General features: G+C 53.1%; 1 protein-coding gene across 1 annotated transcript in view; it reads left to right on the top strand.

The window, feature by feature from the left end:
* The window catches only part of ADARB2 (adenosine deaminase RNA specific B2 (inactive)), a 409625-nt gene extending 392414 nt beyond the window's left edge, over window positions 1-17211 (top strand). The window contains exons 9-10 of the mRNA XM_027595682.2: window positions 10699-10877; window positions 12624-17211. Of these exons, the coding sequence (XP_027451483.1) occupies window positions 10699-10877; window positions 12624-12800 (356 nt within the window). The 3' untranslated portion in view covers window positions 12801-17211. The remainder of the gene's footprint in view (window positions 1-10698; window positions 10878-12623) is intronic.
* Window positions 17212-19162: the final 1951 nt, after the last annotated feature.

Genomic DNA, 19162 nt, shown 5'->3' on the forward strand with positions numbered 1-19162 from the left:
ATGCAAATTTTGAAAGGAAATCATCAGGATTTTTTTGCAACAAAAGAGAGACGGAGAGATCTTGTATAAGGAGAGTAATGAAAAGCACACTCAAACAAGCCCATGAAATCTGCTTGAAGATTCCCTCAAGGTCAGTTTGCAAAATTGCCTGAGAAGATGAAGCCCACGTACTCGCAGAAAGTCCCGCCGTTTAGCTGGGGCTCAATCAGCTCTGGGTTAATAAGAAGCAGCCGAGCTGAAAAAGATACCCTACTGACATGGTTGTAGGATGCATATTAATGTCCTCCAAAGATATCTTGAAGCATTCTGCACGGACCAGCCTACACCTCTGGGCAGAACGTGAGGACAGACACCCACACTGCAGCTGCTGTACGCCCCGATCCCTTTGGCGCGTCACATCACTGGATGAGAGCAGCTCCCCTAAAGGAACTTGCCTTCAGCCTTCAGCCTTTCTCGGCAAATTGGATACAACAAGAAAAAGGTGATGATGATAATAAAAATCTATGCTCCGAATACTCATCTTGTTAGAAAACCATTAAGTGGAGTAGAAAGTGACTTTGAGGCTACTCTGCTGGGCAGAGGGTCTGGTTTGTCTGTGCTTCCAACCTCAAGGTAAGTTTCATTCTTCTTCATCAGGAAAATGAGAAATCTGGGTGGGATACGCAAGTTCCTTGTTCCTACTAGCGGCGTATTTACTGGATCTGGTGTTCAGCGCTGAAATCTTAGCTCACACTGAAGATAAAACTTTACAGCCCGTGGCAAGGTCCTGGCAATGAACGCGAAATCCGAGAGATGGACCCAGGGGATCGGGTGTTAGAGCCCTGAGCTGGCTCAGACCCTGGTTTACGTCTGCGTGATGGGCATCACAGGACCGTGACAAGCAGAGCATCGGCTGTCTCCCTCCCCAGCGCGCATCGTCCTGAAGGAGTAACGTGGGCCACTGGTGGGTCAGGGCCTCTTCAGACTCCATGTTTCTCAAGCAGCTGAGTTCATCGAAATGTCCTGCCCAACACCACCTACTTCCTGCACTCTAGACCGCTCTCCTCAGGGAGTGGTAGTGGGTGGGATGGAGAAGGTCTGTCGCCATGCATATCCACATTTTTGTGACTTCCAATCTCCAAAGTATTGTCACATTAAACTGTAGAATCCGATATGGAGAGCCAAGCCTCTTTAATTCAGGAGAAATTTCTGAAGTTAATGATCATTAATAGTATCTTGCAAAACAACCCAGTGGGGTAGTAGCAAACATTGTTTTTATGCAGATGGTAACTAATATGCAAAATTATCTTTATATTAAAATAAGCCCTGGGGCGCCTGGGTGGCTCAGTCCATTAAGCGTCTGCCTTCAGCTCAGGTCATGATCTCAGGGTCCTGGGATCGAGTCCCACATCAGGCTCCTTGCTCAGGGGGGAGTCTGCTTCTCCCTCTCCTTCTGCCCCCAGCCCCTGCTCATGTGCTCTCTCACTATCTCTCTCTCTCTCTCAAATAAATAAAATCTTTAAAAAAATAAAATAAGCACAGGTTTATTATGGAATAACCTATAAATTTTTCACAAATGTTTAGGATAAAACACATGAGCTCAAAAATATATCTGAGCAGCTCCTTTGTCTTAGAGTTCTTAGAAGTAGAAATTTATCTCTCATGCACTTGAAGGAATTTTTGGTAGAAAAAAATGATTATAAATCTTGCTGGAATAATCTAAAAGCAATCCTAATATCTGCATGAAGACCAAAATGCTAAATTCAACAAAGAAATATTTAATAAGACATTTTCATAGATTAGCACTGACTTCCCTATGCAAATTAGATGGCTTACGATAAATTTAAAATTATAGAAAAACCTTGTTTTCATTTTCTGAGGAGTTCTTTCAAAAATACTTGTTGTATATTAAGTTAAGTTACATTTAATTTCTACCATGATTTTAAGAAACTGTTGCACAAAAGTATCTGAACACCAACCTTAATTATATTGCTCTTGAAATTTTTACCATTTAGGGAAAATACTTCCCATTGTCAATACATTTCATTTATCCAAACACCAAGAAGTTGGTCAACATAAACCATACACTTATTTAATCATTCAGCATATGTGTATTGATTGCTGACGATGTGCCCAGGACAGTTATGCACTGGGAACAGAGCAGGGAACCAAACGGCTGAAACCCCATAGCCCAGGGAGACAGACACTGCAGTGGGGAAGGCAGACAGACAGACAAAATGAAAACGCTTTGTAGAAAAATAAAGCACAAAAGGGACTAAAAGTGACCTTCAACCCTCAGTCAGAGGGTCAGACCCCACTGGTGGCACCAGAGCGAAGTCCTGCAGGAAGAGGGAATGATGTGGGGGGGAGGGAGCAGGGGAGGAGCAGGGGGGGCCAGAATTGGGGGAGAGTCTCCAGGGTTCGGGACAGAGGCAGGCTGCAGCTGCCACACGTGGATTAAATTAGGACTAAGTCTGAACCCTGTGTAAGCAGGAGGGTTCACAGAACAGCCTGAAACTGTCTCTATTCCCAAATTCACACAGAGACGATCCTACTAAGAGCTGGATCAAAAGAATGCTACAAAAAATCTGGAAATACAGCACTGGCACACAGCAAAGACCAAGCAGGCATGGGAGGAGACAAGACCATTTTAACAAAACCCAGCAGACACACAGTGGAGAAAACCCATGACGTCAGAGAGCACTGTTCCTGGACAGACTTTGGTATAACCATGCTCACCAGGAAAAAAGAGATTTAAAAAAACAAGAGGGAAAAGGGGGGAGAGATAGAAGCCAAAAAAAAAAAAAAGGAAAAGGAAAGCGCCAAATAGGAATTGCAGAGGAAAATAAAACAATCTGTGTGACAGGGGATAGGTTTTGTAGCAAATTAAACACAGCTGAGGATGGAACACCTGTGTCGTTCAGTCATTGAGCGTCTGCCTTCGGCTCAGGTCAGGGTCCCAGGGTCCTGCGGTCAAGCCCTGCATCGGGCTCCCTGTTTAGCTGGGAGCCTGTTTCTCCCTCTCCTTCTGCCTCTCCCCCCACCCTGGATTGTGTGCTGTCTCTCTCAAATAAATAAATAAAATAATTTTTAAAAATAATAAAATAAAATAAAATAAACACAGCTGAGGAGAGAATTAGTAAACTGGAACACCCCCCTGAGGAAAGTATCCAGAATAGCACAGAAACAGAAAGAAGGTGTATTAGTTGGGGTTCTCCAGAGAATAGCACCAATAGGGTATATTCATTTTCCTAATAGAAAGGAGATGTAGTTGAAGCCACTGGCTCCCATGTGTGCAGTGGCTGGCCAGTCTAATGTTGGTGGGCAGGCCAGCAGGCTGGAAATTCCAGCAGGAGACGATGCTGCAGCTGTGTCCACGGAGAGCGTGCAGGCAGAACTCCATCACCTTCAGGAGCTGGAGTCTCTGCTCCTGAGGCTGTCAACTGACTGTATGAGGCCACTGCACACGGAGGGTCATCTTTCTCCTCCACGTGCACTGATGGAAACGTCCCTCACACCCGAATGCACCCTCACAGCAACATCTGGCTCATGTTTGATGAAGCAGCTGGGCACCATAGACCAACCAGGCTGACACGTGAAAGTGACCATCCCAGGGAGAAAACACAAGGAGATCAGAGACAGAGTGAGAAAGTCTGATATACCCAAGACAGAACCTGCTCCAGAAGCAGGGAGAAGAAATGGAGCAGGCACGGTGTGTAAAGAGGTAATAAGTAGTAGCTCCCCAAGACAGGTGACAAGCATCAGTACAGATCTAAGAAGCATCGTGTGGCCCAAGAAGAACCTTCTTAAATCCTCCTCCCAGCAGGAAAATAGCTACCACACAAAGCAGAACAAACAAAAAGACAAAAAGTCATCAAAGCCGTCAGAATATAAAAGAGCAGCTCCAGAGGATCCAAATCAGACTCATCGCTGATTCTTGGAAGATAAGAAAACAATGAAAGAGTATCTCTAAGATGCTGATAAAAACTAATCTCTACCTAAAATCCTAGACCAAGTAAAAGTATCCTTTAAAAATGGGGGCAAGGGGTACTGGGGTTGCTCAGTCGGCTGAGCATCTGACTCTTGATTTTGGCTCATGATCTCAGGGTCATGGGATCGAGCCACATGTTGGGCTCTGCTCTAGGTGTAGAGCCTGCTCGGGATTCTCTCTCCCTCTCCCTCTGCCCCTCCCCCACTTGTCACGTGCACACATGTTTTCTCTCTCTCTCTCTCTAAAATAATAAATAGATAAATCTTTTTAAAAATATATAAAAATTTAAAAATTAAAATGAGGGCAAGACAATAGTCCAGACACACAGAAACAGAGCTAATGCAAATCCAGCAGACTTGCGCCAAAGGAGATATTAATTGTGTTATTTGGGCATAAGGAAAATAACCCCAATTGGATAAAGCACAATAAAGAGTGATGAAAATAATCCACATTTTTTCCAGTATAAAACTTGGCTTATTAGTATAGTTTGGATACTACAGTAATGAAAAATGCATAATGTGAAGAAAACATGACCATAGTCCCCTTGTCCCATGTCTGTCAAAGTTATGACAATTCTTGCAGGGACCAAGAACCATGTCACCCTCAGATTATAAATGGAAATATTCAAATTTTTCCTGCCACAGAGGAAATTTTTCACCTTTCAGAGCTGTCCTGTGAGCCCATGCACTTTAAACTGCGAGGACCACACACCACAGTCATTTATATTCACAGATAAGGCCATGTTCCTATTGACTCCAGGAAGGAAGCCCCTGAAAATCAATGGGGAAAACTCTCATTACAGGAGGAGGCTCCAGCCGCCCGAGCAGGTGCCACCGGAGTCTTGCCTCACGTGGCACGCACACACTCAACACTGGCTTCCAGCCAGGGCAGCCACCACCTCACCGACCGGTCAGACCAGGGGAGGGGTCGTCCATTTCACAGCCCTGAATGCAGTGCTGCCCTGAGATACAGACTTGCCTCACTTCCTATAAAAATCATATTCCTGGATGTCCTATGTACACTTATTTGGAGAAAGTGCATTAAACTTTAAATACCTTAGACCCACTAACTATCTAAAGAAATGCTACAATGTCTCTCATATACTGCTTTTTAAAAAGAGGCGTGTGAGGGTTTTTTCAAAATAAGGCATCTTTTCATAGCTAGATAAGCTGTTACGAAAGTCACTTTCACAGATGAATAGTGAATTCACTCCCATTGCTTAGTCACGGTGGTCGTGCCAGTCATGGCAGCAGTCGACTTGCGGTGACGGGAGCCGTGCCGAGGTGGTGACAATCTGGCACAGAAGCACCGCTGGTGGGAGCAGTCCTAACAGTCGCAGCAGCCGTGGCCATGGTGCCCGTGGCCATGGCAGCAGTGGCGGTAGCCGTGGCGGCCGTGGCAGTAATTGCGCCGTGGTGAAGGCAATGACAGCAGTAATCAGTAGATGCATTACCTGATCAAAGGCCACACTGCTGTTAAGTGATAGATGTGAAATCTGAGCAAGACCTAGCTCAGGTTCACTGTATTCACACTGTCGTGTGAATCACTAAGTCACTAAATCAAATGTCAGACAATCGTCATGGAGACGCCTCTGTGTATTTGTCATCATGGCAGAGTATGTGTGTCAACGGCTGGTGGAGACCTGCTTGGTCTCCCACATATCTGCCCTGAGATACAAGACGTGTCTAGAATGTTCCATAGAGGATGAATGACCGTGTGTGGTGTGGTTCGCAGACAGATGAGCTGCACAGATCTTACTGGCGATGGTTCTGATAGGGAAGGTGTTTGTGGAGATCAGGCTTCCTTCCAAGACGGCGGGATAATCACTACAGAAATCACTAAGGAAGAATGGCCGTGGACCTGGTCCTCACCTGGATGCACCACCTTTCAGGGACACCTTTTCTCTCATCCTGTCTTGGGCTTTCTCTGCCGAGGAAGTTTCCAAACCTAGATCCCCCTGACAGAGGCCGACCACATCATCCCCCAGATGCAGCCGCGCTAGGCTTCCCTTCCCAGCCACAGGCTGAGAAGAGACGTCCATGTGGCTACAGCCGCAGGAGCCCCCTCTCCCGCCAACCGTGGTGCTAGAGGGTCAGTGCACAGGGTTCACAGACTAGCTCCAAAATTCAAAATTAATGCTGGTGGAGGATGACTAATGGCTGTCCCAAGACACCAAATCTTAATCCATGAAACCTGCAAATTACCATATTTGGAAAAAGGGTCCCTATTGATGCGATTAAGTTAAGGATAGAGATGAAGAGCGTGTCCTGAACTATGTCCATGGGTCCCACATACCACCACACGCGTCCGTGGAAGAGAGAGGCTGATGGAGGGAAAGAGGCGGAGACAGACAGACAGACACAGAGTGTGGGGGGGAGCCCGTGGAAACGGGCAGAGGTGGAAGTGACACATCTCCGAGCCAGGGACGCCCAGGGCCACGGAAGCTGGAGGGTCCCGGAGGGCGCACAGCCCTGCCAACACCTGGTGGCCTCCAGGAGGTCCAGTTCCAGGATTTTCTGCAAGCCAGCGAACGTGCCAGCACTGGCACCATTCAAGACCTGTGCGGGCGGGAACCACACTGAGAAATGCAGCCCTGTGCTTCCATCACCACCGAGCAAAGGCAGACATCCCCGGACCCATGTGGGCTGCTGATACTGTGATCAGTTCGTTTCTGGATGTCAAGGTGCAGGTTTGCTGACTCTTGGGCTCAGGGGCTCCACGGTGAAAAACACGAAGAGTCCAATGTCCATGCACACGAAGAGACCTTATGACCTTGAACACAGGTCATGGGTACACAGGGCTGAGTCTTCCGAGGGTTTATGTTCTAAGAGGGCTTCTCCCCTTCCTGCAGACACAGGCTCCTGCTTTCAGTGTTCAGAACGTAAAGGTCTTCCCTAAGTCGTTGACTAGGACAGGGGCAGATCTGGATGTATTCACATCCTCCTGTGGATGAAGACTTCTTTTTTTTTTTTTAAAGATTTTATTTATCTATTTGACAGAGAGAGAGACAGCGAGAGCAGGAACACAAGCAGAGGGAGAGGGTCAGAGGGAGAAGCAGGCTTCCCGCCGAGCAGGGAGCCCGATGTGGGACTCGATCCCAGGACCCTGGGATCATGACCTGAGCTAAAGGCAGATGCTTAAGGACTGAGCCACCCAGGATGGAGACTTCTGATTCGCCCCAGGAGGTGTGCAGAGGGAAGGTAACACTGTATTTTCTGAGTGCCTGGATCTGTATAATGTGCCAATGTGTTACCATCTCAAGGATGATGATGAAAGCCGGTGGTAGCAGGTGATGTCTAGGACTCAAGTACAGTATGCACTTGAACTTGAACTTGAGGCTTGGTTTTTATCTTCAGTCATTGGATGTCTGCTTCCAGAAGAACGATCCCAGGAATTTGTGCCTCTCTTACTTTGACAACTTCCAGCCAATGGGAGGAAAAGTAAATGCAGTCCAGATGCTCCTTCCTGGGAGGAGGAGACATGTCTCCCCGTAACGCAGGACATCTGGCAGCAACACTCAGAAGCTCGTTGTCCTGGGCCTGGAGGGGGGAGGCTGCACGAGCTCCCCATCTGGCCACTAGGCCGTGCATGGCTCCTGGGAAGCCGATTTCAAATTACGAAACCAGGACATAACGAATGAGATCACTCAGATACGCGCAGGAGGCTCCTTAGAAACAAGTGTTTGCCTCGGGCCAAGATGAGTGAGTAAAGGACAGACAGGCAGACATGGAAGGAGGCGTTGTAACACGCCTCCTGAAGGGCACCCGTGAGTGTGGTGCGGAACGGGGAGCAGGTGGGAGCGCCATCCTGAAACACGGGGCAACCCAACACAGGCAGCAGGAACAGCTTGTGCTGGCCACAGCCTCCTGCCCGCCCCAGGCCGCTCGTCCCTCCCTCCGAGGACAGACAGCGTGACCCGCCCTGAGCGTGTGGCTCATAAACGAGCTCCCCTCACCCTGGGCCTCCTGCCTGCACTCTGTCTGGCCTGTGGGTTTAGACCAACGGACGTTCTGTGAAATGACCATCTTTCCTTGTGCGCTGACCAATTTGCACGGTCGAGTCAGCGTCCCTGCGACAAACTCGACAGTCAATCCCGACGGTGCCGCCCACGTGTACCACTGGCACAAAGATTTTGTGAACACGAAGGTGCGGCCTCTCTAGGGTAGATTCAGGGACAGAAGCAAAGAGACAGAAAGCAGGGAGGGAGGAAGGGGGGAAACTGTCGATCCTGCAGGTTGCTTTGGGAACTTTTCTCCCAAGCAAAAGACTAAGGGAGGGAACCCTGAAACCTAGAGCCCCAAGGACACACAATAATCAACTGCACATACATGAAGCCAAATCTGCTTCACACAGAAGGGACTCTGACCCCAATGTGTGGGCTGCTTCCTCCACTCCCAGGACAGCAGGAGGTGAGAAGGCCATCCCGCTCATAATGACAATGGGAAAGGTCCGTGCAATCTCAGTGGGGCACCGTGGTCCCCACAACGTGGGGGACTCCCCACCAACCAGAGCTGGCCCTCATCCCTTCCCCTGACAAAGGCAGGCCTCCAACGAGACGCTGTCGCTACCGAGAGCACAGGAAGGAACAGAACGGTGGATGGAACAGCAAACCAGGCGCAAAAGCAGGGCTGGGGCTGCTTCCTGAGTCAACGCGGATCTCACCCCACGTTTTCCACTGGCCACAGAGGTGATGTGGAAGATCGTGGCTGGACCTACAATCTCATTTCACGACGCACATGGTCGTTGATAGGGCCATTACAGTTGGAAATCGACAATTTTCATACTGTGATTTATGGAGTCGTTGTGATTTATGGCCTCTACTTCCCTCCCCACACACTTCTCTGCTTCAGCACACACACCAACCAGCTGGGACCCGAGCTGCAGAGAAGGTGGGTCAGGGCTGGGCGGTCGGGGGGCTATCCACCAGCCAGTGCCTTTTCTCTCTGCCCGTGTCTGTGTGCGGAGCTGGATCCGTGTGTGGACGCCCTGCCAGGGCTGCAGCCGAGCCTCTCCAAGCAGGCATCTATGTGCAAGTGGGGCACTTTCCACAGCAGAGAGGACACACAGGGAGCCAGGTGTGACGTGGACATCCACGTGTCCTCGGAGGCTCTCCCCATGTGCAGGGGGGTGGAGAAGCAGGATTGTGCACTCTCCCTCCCCGGTCCGGAGACAAAGGGGCAGGGGAGGGAGGGTCCGAGAGCAGAGGGCGGGGGGAGGAGGGTGGAGGGACCCGGCCGGCACGCCTCTCTTTGTGTCTGGTCACTCCTGACCTTGGCCACTGCCTCCCTCTGCCCAGCAGGGCCGTCTCATGGCCCACAGGCCAGACCGTCCCCCTGCCCAGCTCTCTGTGTGGGCGGCTGCCAGAGGGAACTGCTTCAAGGAACGGGAACGTGATGACCTGGTGACCTGGCTGGAATTAGCCCAGGACGCCTGGCACTGCCCATCCGTGACCAGGAGACAGTTGCCGGGTGACTGTGGTCGGGAGTTAGGCTGTTGCAGCATGCAGACTCGGACGGCGTGTGTGCAGATGGCAGGAAGCCCCTGGGTGGTGGGCACGCCGGGGGCTGCAGGAGGACCTGGATCTGTGGCTTTGCCGGTGGGAGCTGATGGGACAGCTGCCCTCCAGGAGGGTCTGGGGTGCTGGGCTGCCCCTGGACACAGGGCTCACTCCCTCACATCTGCTGCAGGCCCCCCAGGGCCAGCTGCACCCTTCGTGACACCACAGCGGAGCTGCCAGTTCGGCCCCCTCCTGCCCAGGTGCATGGCGGTGTCTCCGTGCAGAGCGGCAAGCAGTGTGGGCCCGGAGGAGGGGTGCTCCAGTGGCGCTGGCTCTGGGAAGGGGTTGTGAGAAGGGGCAGTGGGGCTAGGAACGGAATATCCCACAAGAAGGCTGTCACCGAGGCGAACCGCAGGGCTGGGGCCTCCTCTGCCCAGCTGGGCTGCTCCCACACTGCTGTGCGCAGAGCAGCACCCCAAAGTCCGCAGCTCCACGGCATGTTGGGGCCTTTCCTCCCGCCCACTGGTGCCTCACATTCCTTCCCTGAGGTCACCTTCCGAGGGCAGATGGAGCAGTGCTGCAGGACGGCGGGGGGAAAGCCAGCGAGGGCCCCCCAGCAGACTCAGGCCGTGGGCGGTACGGAGGCCAGGCGGCGGTCAGAGGCTGCTGCCCCCAAGTAGGAACGCCAAGTGCCCCCTTCTCTCCTGTACGCTAGGACTGGGGCTACCGGGGCTGAGTCGTCCCGACGGAAACCGGTGCACAAGCTGACAAGGACAGACTGCGGAAGAAGGGCTGCTCTGAAAATTCCGGGGGCCCCGTGCATGGGACCGGCCTCAGGGCAGTGCTCGGTGTCCAGTGCAGTCCCTGGGACCCGCCGCCATCATCCTGAAATCCTCCATAACTAATGAACACGGGGACGCGTGTTTTCATTTCAGAATGGGCCGCAAAACTTCGGAAGCCACTGCTGTTTCTGGGATCACATCGCTTGATTCATTAGCGTATGCTCTTAGGTCTCTCTAGTTTGCATTAGAGCTTTTTCAATCTCCTTAAGCAAAACGATAGCCCTCAGGGCCTGTCTGGGACCATAACAACTTCCAAGGTAAAAGTCCCAAGTTCCGTGTGAAAATGGGCAGCGGGGCAAACCCAGGCCTGATCTCCCAGCAGCCAGCCGCGGGGGCCCTGCGCGGGCCGGGCACCCTGACGCCTGGCTGTGCACTTTCTCTCTTGACAGGAGTGAGCCTCGCCGAGGCACGCCAGCCGGGGAAGTCTCCGCACTTCAGCGTGAACTGGGTGATGGGCAACGCGGACGTGGAGGTTATCGACGGCACCACCGGGAAGAGGAGCTGCGGGGGCTCGTCGCGGCTCTGCAAGCACGTGTTCTCGGCGCGGTGGGCGAGGCTTTATGGAAAGGTATGGCTCCGCTCTGGGGGAGGCCAGCCCAGCCACCCTCGGCTCCCGGCGGGCAGACACAGGGAGGGGCCCCCGGAAAGCTGACACTGGTCTGAGCGAGGGTGACACATGGCACACTGGTCTGAGCGAGGGTGACACATGGCACACTGGTCTGAGCGAGGGTGACACATGGCACAAGAGCGCTCCTACTCTGTTTCCTTCTCCCCGGCCCCCTGCAGACTGGCAACGCGGCCGCTGCACCGGGGGCCCCTGGCCAGCAGCCGTGGACTCTGGGCCGTGGCCCTAGAGGTCTCTCAGACAGGGCACGAGCTGCCGCACGTAGGGCATCGTAGGGAAAGTTCAGAGAAAGCTCCTGACGTGGGTATTACTCCCAGTTGAGGTACAAAGAAAGCAAGAGGCTTCCCTGGAAAGACACGGGGAGCGAATGCCAGGCGGGAGGTCAAAGCTCTTCTCCTGACCCCAAAGCTGTGCATTTCTACTACAGTTCTGAGCTTCCTCCTCGATAAATAAAGATGGTTACTGCATTTCCAGATTTAAGCTGAGATATAGAATTCCACATGTTTCCAAAGCATAGCAGACTGTGGCAGAACCAAACAAACAAAAACAGAGGAGTTAGGAAAACATAAACCCATAAAAGCAGCTGTGTGCTAGCTGCTCCCATAGGTCTTTATCAGCAGCAACTCCAAACAGGAGCAGGGCTGTTGGGGCTCATGTGTCAACCAGAAGAACAGGACAGACACACTGACCCTTAAGATCAACATTTCTTTCAACCCAGAGGACCCCGGACATTGTCGCCCTCTGTATGGGGCGACTTGTGCGGCTGCCACGAGCCACCCACGGGACCTGGGCCTGTCCTGAGCACACAGCCTTGGCCGCCCCCCCGCCCACTCGGGCGCCATCCACGCTTCCCTCGTCTACACACTGCAGGGACCCGAGTCAGAGAACACCACCGATTCTGTCTTCCTAAACGATTCCCTCCCTAAAAGGGCCCCTTGCACCTGCTCAGGGTGAGGCTGCCAACACGTGGGCAGGGCCCTCCAGGGGATTCGGGCCTCCCGCCCCTGCTCACCGCACCCCTGGCCTCTCCACAGTGCAGTCCCTGCCTGCCCTGGCCTCAGGGCCTTGCCAGGTACTGGCCCAGAAACACGACAGAGGAGCTGGTCAGTTCCACCGGGTTCCTGACTGGTGGCAGGAGAACACCAACTCCCCCATCGCCCACCTGCCCGAGGCTGCTTCAGTGCCACCAGCATCCCCACCACCCCCCACCCCCACCCAACCTCAGCCCCAGATCCTTCCCCAAAAGGAAAACTCTGCACAGTGTATTTGTTTAATAGCAGGCAAGTTACACGTGTTTTGTTTGCTGCACACTCACGCTTCTTGCCGAGCAGCCCTGGTATATGTCTCAGGGTTGCCAGATGGGGCTCACCCCTTCACTGGGTAAGACTGACACATAACTAACACTGGACAGACTTAGGGCGGGTAACATGACATCCTGACGCGTGCACACTGTGAAGCGACCACCACAAGCAAGCTAGTTAGCGCGCCCATCCACCCAGTCACTGTGCGCGGTGAGAACGCTTAATTAAGGAAGCTCCTTTGGGGCAAATTTCACGCGTGTTACTCTCTGCCATGTCACTTTTCCGTTTCATGGTAAGAGAGAAGGGAAGGCGGCCAGGAGCCGTGTTTTGTGTAGGGGCCCCGGCATTTCTGTCTGTCCGGCTCACTTGTCTTATTCCTGCCCCACAGCTGAGCACGCGGATCCCGAGCCACGGAGACACGCCGTCCATGTACTTTGAGGCCAAGCGGGGGGCGGGCACCTACCAGTCTGTCAAACAGCAGCTGTTCAAGGCATTCCAGAAGGCCGGGCTGGGCACCTGGGTGAGGAAGCCGCCCGAGCAAGACCAGTTTCTACTGACTCTCTGAGCCACCAGACTCCAGTGTTCCCGGAGCAGGGCGAGCGCCCGGACCGGGCAGGGCGTGCGTGAGCGTGCGTGGGGCGGCAGGTGGTGCTCACTGGCTCCCCGCACCTATTTCCCTTTGGTGTTCTGGAAGCACTCGCGTGGTCAGTGTTCCGTGGGCAACTAGACTCAACGTAGGAGCTGCTCCCACATTGTCAGAACCCAGACGCCCCCCAGACCTGAAGGCACAGGTGCGGCCCGACGTCTCTCCCTGGTGTGTCCACGGGAAAGCTTCCGTGCAGGCTGAAGGGTCTTAGGTGCAGCCTTCACGCGGAGCCTTGGGCACCCCTCCCACCTCCAGTGCCGCGTCCGGTTCTCAGTAGCACGATACTTCAGGAAAAGCCACAACGAAGAGAAAAGCCATGGGCTCCTCCCCAAAGAAGCCAACAGGACGCTCTACCATCCCCATTATTCACTTCAGTTTTTACTCCACCTCCTTTCAAAGCGGATCTGAGATGCGCAATATTGAAGAACCCCTCAACTAGGACCAGGGACATGAAGACCCTTCGCGCAGCACGCCACTGAGCTGAGACGTAGGACACAGGGGCTCCAGGACCGAGTGCCGCAGACCGCCGCAGACCACCACACCCGTCCCAGGCCCAGCACAGGCTCCACGGCAGGTGCCCACAGCCGCTGACCACGTCCGTGGCAGATGCATCTGAAGTTAGTGACCACCACACCTCCTTACCAGGTAACAAGGAAACAAGTCCCAGACCACGCCCTGACTGCTTAGCTAAGTCTGTGTCAAATCCACAACAACCTTTCCTTGGGGCTCTCCACTGCTTTAGGTTCCCCGGTCTCCATCTTGCATGATTGAAACAAATCACTCACAGCAGCTGTTGAGACGCAAGAGGCCGGATTCTGTCCCCTTCAGAGCAGGCGTCAGACACCCAGACCATTTGGGATCTGGCCCCTGGCACCCTCTCTAAGAGGACGGTGGGGCCGCACGGCCAAGCGCGGGAGGGGCAGGCACCCTCTCACACGCCTGCAGCCCGTCCCGGTACCTTGAACTGTGCACTTTGACCACCAAGAACTCATCTCTAACACCCATCATGCTACTGACAAGCCTCTAATTTCTCCCGCGAAAGGTCCACATCTGAAACTCGCTGGGCCGCATGGCCACGCTCCGGAGTAGCCCGCTCTGGGGTGAGGGCTTCCTGGTGAAACTTCCAGCTGCCAGCCATGGGTGCACACCCTGACGAGAACACGGGACTGCACACAGCCCAAGACGCGGGAGGGTGACATCGTGCTGCACACGTTCAAGGAGAGATTGCGGGTATGATGAGGCAAAAATGAGCCAAGATGAGTTTTAGATATTTGTTGTGGGACAAGAAGTAGAGGTGTTACTATGGAAACCAACTCTTCTCGGGACTTCCTATAGGGTCAGATTTCTCCAGGGACACACGGTCGATTCCCGCTGCAACTGCTCCCGTTCTGAGCCCCTGCTTCTGTCCCTGCACTCCAAACAATGCCCCTTCCAGAGCGAGGAGACACCATTAGCAGCAGCCGCCCCAGGACAGAGGCGGCTGGGCCCATCCACACACCGCAGGACCAGCCGTACGACCAGACTGCAGGGCCTTGGACGGCACCACCTACCCCATATCGGGCACTCCCGTGACGCCTCAGCTGCAGCTACTTGGTCACCGTTCATCTCGCCTGAGGCACTGGCCCTCCAGAAAAACCTAAACTCCACCAAAATATCTACTTCTGAAAAAGTGTAAGGACTTGTCTGTTCGGTCAGCGGGGACATCCCGGAAGGAGAGGCGAAGGAGAGGCGCAGGAGCTTTGTCGCGAGAGGGCGTTTCCAAGGCAGCGGGAAGTGCGTCTGAGAGGCTGAGCTTGGCCGGAGCTGCCTGTCCAGCAGCGGGGATGGAGAGGCACAAGGGGCAGGGAAGGCAGGACGGCAGGGCCGGGTCACCATCAGGAGGCCAGGTCACAGGGCTCAGAAGTGGCACCTGCCATGGCTGGGGGGACAGGTGATGCCGGCCCAGACACGAGGTCGCAGGGGAGCCTGAGGATCTACTTTGGGCTTTCAAGCCCAAAAGAGCACCCAACACTGCTGGAGGCCAGGCCAACCCTGCATTTTCGGATTGGTCTGAGTCCTGGGAGGAGCCCACAGGAGAGCGCATAGGAGAGCGCACCTCGGGCACATGACCGTGGGGCCACCTCCTGGCGCCCGAAGGCAACAGAGGCAAGACCCATAGAGCGGAGGCAGGAGCCTGCTGGTGCCTGTCCGCACGTGCGTCAGACGCGGTGGCTCCGAGTCCTCAGTCTTCCCACGTCCTGTGCCGTGTCTGCACATCTACCCAGCCCCGCTACTCAAGTCCAGATCAGGTCGACTCCACTGGTACCCGCCTCGAAGCACACACTGCCTTCCCTGAGGGGAGGTCAGCCGTGCACGGCCTCCCGCCTGGCTCTGGCCACAAGGTCAGCGTCCACAGCACGCAGCCGGAGGGGGAAGGTCACCGGCCATGGAGCTCCGCCTGCCCGTGCCTAGCACGCGGTTCCACTGCAAGGGACTGGAGCCAGGGCTTCTTTGGTTTTGGTTTCTGCCCAGGAAAGGATTTGCAGGTCTCTAACTATTGTTCCATTTTATACCTCTGGGTCTCTTCAAGTCTGTATATACCTTCACGTCACTACTGATTTTGTGAGTCTTGCTGTTCCTCGGAAACATCAAGTTGAGTTTCTCCCACGTAATTTCTCATATAATTTCCTTTTCACAGGAAGCTGTTCTTAATAAAGTTAAATGGTTGTTTTGAGGGTTTGGGTTTTTTTTGGTATAGTGTTTACCACGTCTGGAGAGCCATAAACAGTAAATACATGGTATATCGATGCCCAGAATAGAATAGTTAGAGTATTTTGATGAAATGCTATTTTTAGATTATAAATTTCAAGATGTGTCTATAGTATCTTGTTTTAAAAAATTTAAAAAGACATTTGAAACTTAGACATTTTTAATTTAGGGAAACTTCTACAACCATTTTTTAAGAAGCCATTCTAATGAAATCATCTAATTGGCCCAAAACACAATAAATATTCCTTCCTAATAAAGACCAAAGGGAAGTCAGGACTACCACCTCTGTTGACGGAAGTTTCCGCTAACACTCAGCAGCCTTTGCTGGCTCGTCCAGCACCTTCCCTGGTGGGGGTTGCGGAGCCGTAACCCCCGGGGTCAGGAAGGGCCACTGCCCGACACACTTGCGGAGGCTGTCCCAGCTTCGAGTTCTAGCCGAAGCTCATGGACAGAGTGAAAGATTTAAAGCTCTGTGTTTCAGGAACGGCGGTACCACCATCCGGCGGCACTTAGCAGGGACAAGCCGGCCAGTCTGGGGTCCTACTGGGGTTCTGTGCCCTCCCAGGCACAGGGCCTCCTGTGTGGGAGTGGCGCCGGAGCTGGGGCATGCTTGCAGCTGTCCGCGGCCCTGCCCAGAGAGTTGTGCTGGCCACACAGGGAGCTTGCTGGCTCCTGTCAAACGTCTCCCACAGATTCTGAATCAAATAAAGGGTTGGGGGGGATGAAGAAGCAGAGACAGATGCAAAACATGCAGGTTGTTGGAGAGGTGGCCTGGAGCAGGGGGGCACCTCTCAGTTCTGGGAACCAGGAGATAGATATGTGACCCATTGCCACCATTGCTTACCTCCCAAAAGGGCTGCCTCTGGTTTTGCCCCTTATCTTCCTCTCCCTCACCTCCCTCTTCCCTGTTTCAGTGCCTGTTCCTCCCTACTCTACACCTGTGGTTCCCCGGTACAGCCGAGAATCAGTCTCAGGCCCGTGTACCCCTGAGCTCCGCCGCGCTGACCTTGAGGGTTCTTGTGACTTCCAGGCCAGGAGGATTTACTGGAGTCTTTTTTTGGACCCCTGGAACATGTCCACTAGTCTGAGCCAGGTCTCCAGAAAGTCAGAACAAACAACAGCACTCCCACTGGGGACCGCAGACAGTGTCAGCCCCTAGAGAAAGAAATACCTTATTTCCCAGCTCATCGTTGCAAATCAGACTTGCAGAGATGATAAAGTACAATGATCGGCATTCCACGGCCTCGTTTCATGCCGGCACTGGATTTCTACCACTCTGCAGGATAAGCATCAATAAAAAACAAACAAAAAAACACTTTCCCAGCAGTGCCCAGTTAGTTTTCAGCTAATTTTCAGCATTTTTTTAAGCAAATGAACTTAATATATAGTAATTCTTAAGCAAAGGTATGTACATAAAAAGCATGAATGAATGGCAATATTGGATGTACATTTGTAATATTTGTAAAAAAAAAAATCCAAAACCTTAAAGTATTAATTTACATGTTAATTTGCCTCTAAGTTCTGTAAATCGCACTTCAGTGATATCTGATAAGTGAATGTTTCTGTTAAGTGAATAAAAACAGGGAGTAAAATTGTGCTTCCCTGGCTTGTTGGGCGTCTTTCCTCAAGCAGGGCCCTGGGGGGGTCTCTGAATGCCGCATGTGGGTGTAGGGAGAGTTCCCAGAGGGTGCACCCACTGCAAAGAAACATCATGTCCACTCCAAAATCTACTTCCTCCTACGATTACGTGCATCAGCGGGCTCGGCGGGGTGAGCAGCTACCCTTATGGCTCTCAGGGCAACAGGTTATTACCTGACTGTTGAGGGTGCGGACAACTGTCAGCCCCTGCCTCTGGGGGCCGCTAGCGGACTCCACAGACTCAGGGTCATGGTGCTTAGAAAGGTTAAAGTACTGCAAATATTGAAGATGTTCTGAGTCCCCCTCCCAAATTTGCCCTAGCATGTGAAACACAGGCGTGGCTGACAGTTTCCTCATAGAATACTAAGCCAGATGGATACGGACCTAAAACATCACTCAGGCTGTGTACGGCCTCGGCCCTACAGGAGTCTGCATGGGCTCAACACTGCACAGTCCATCTGAGCATTCTGTCCCTTTCAGGGGGCTGCCCATTCCACCTGCCCCACCAGGCGTGGAGCAGAACTACCAGTATGCTGGCCACAGCACCGGCAGGCTACAGTCCAAGTGACCATAGACAACACTGTTTGTTTGGGAGCGTTCCTCTCATCCACCTGCCTTTGGGCCGGGGCGCGGGGGCGTCTTACATCCTGTTCAGTCTGCCCTTACTTCCCACGAACCACAGGGAGGCTCTGCTCCAGGGAGGACACAGCAGACCTCAGGTCTGCGGACCCCCCAGGGCTGTTCCGACACATTCCCTCACCCTTGGGTTAGGGGAGGGGGTCTTGCAGTAAGTTACCCCCAACAGAGACAAGAGTTGGGGCCATAGTTACCAGGAAAGAAGATAGCAGGTCTGAGTGTAAGGAAGGTTCAAGACAAGTCACAAATGCATCAGAGCATAACTTGTCCCACACGTTCTGAGTTTGGGAGTCTGGATGTCTGGTGGCAGGGACCGTTCACTGGTCTTGGTGTGTCCCAGAAGGGACTCTCGGCCAGCACCCAATGAGCACTCTCGCTCCTGGAGGACACCCTCCGGCCAGAGAAGGGCCGCTTGCCTCGGAAATAAATCGTCTGGTCCTTGGTAATCTCCTCAAAACTGATGGTCCTGTGAGTCTACCCAAATCACTCTCCAAGCCATCCAAGTCCCAGCTGCGCTCGCCTCACGGCAGCTCTCCTCTGTGGCCATCGTCCTTTCTTGGTAAGAATTTCTTTTATAAAACATGAAGTTGATGATATATTGTCTCAGGAAACACTAAGTGCGTGTTTCCCAAGGAAAGTAACTAGAGGCTATTCTGATTCTTAAAATGTGATGGGTATGCATGACGTCTGAGGAGCCACGGGACTGGGCAAGCGCTATGATCCTTCACGCCTGTGTCCGTGCCAGAGAGACTCACGCAGGTCCCTTCAGCTGGCGTTAACTTGGTGACAGAAATGCACTCTCCCAAGTGAGTTTCACCCACAGAGACGGAGGGTGAACAGGAAAACAAGAGGGGCCTGGACGGCCTACCCACCCCACAGCCCCTCCGATTTGGAATTGGCTGCACGAGCCGGGCGCTCAGCTTGCCGGGGCTGTCGGTCCTGCGCGGGCTTGGGTACAGCAGTGCTACAGAGCGTTTTGAATCACGGCGCAGGCTCACCTTTGACAAAGCAGGCCTCGTTACTTTCAGTTTGGGTCACCCAAAATGGCTCATTTTAAGATAAATGGCAATGTACCCCCCACAACATCAAATACCAGCTGGTGGCGAGGACAGCAGGTCAGCTGGACCAGCCAGGAGGGGTGGAGGCAGAGGGGGGTGGTGGCTCTGCTGGTTCACAGTGTGGGCCTCTCCCCACCTCCCCAAGTGTGCTGACCACTTGCACACTTGGATGTGTGCACACTTGGATCGGGAAGACATCCA

Source organism: Zalophus californianus, chromosome 9, assembly GCF_009762305.2.
Source record: "Zalophus californianus isolate mZalCal1 chromosome 9, mZalCal1.pri.v2, whole genome shotgun sequence".
Taxonomy (NCBI): Eukaryota; Metazoa; Chordata; class Mammalia; order Carnivora; family Otariidae; genus Zalophus; species Zalophus californianus.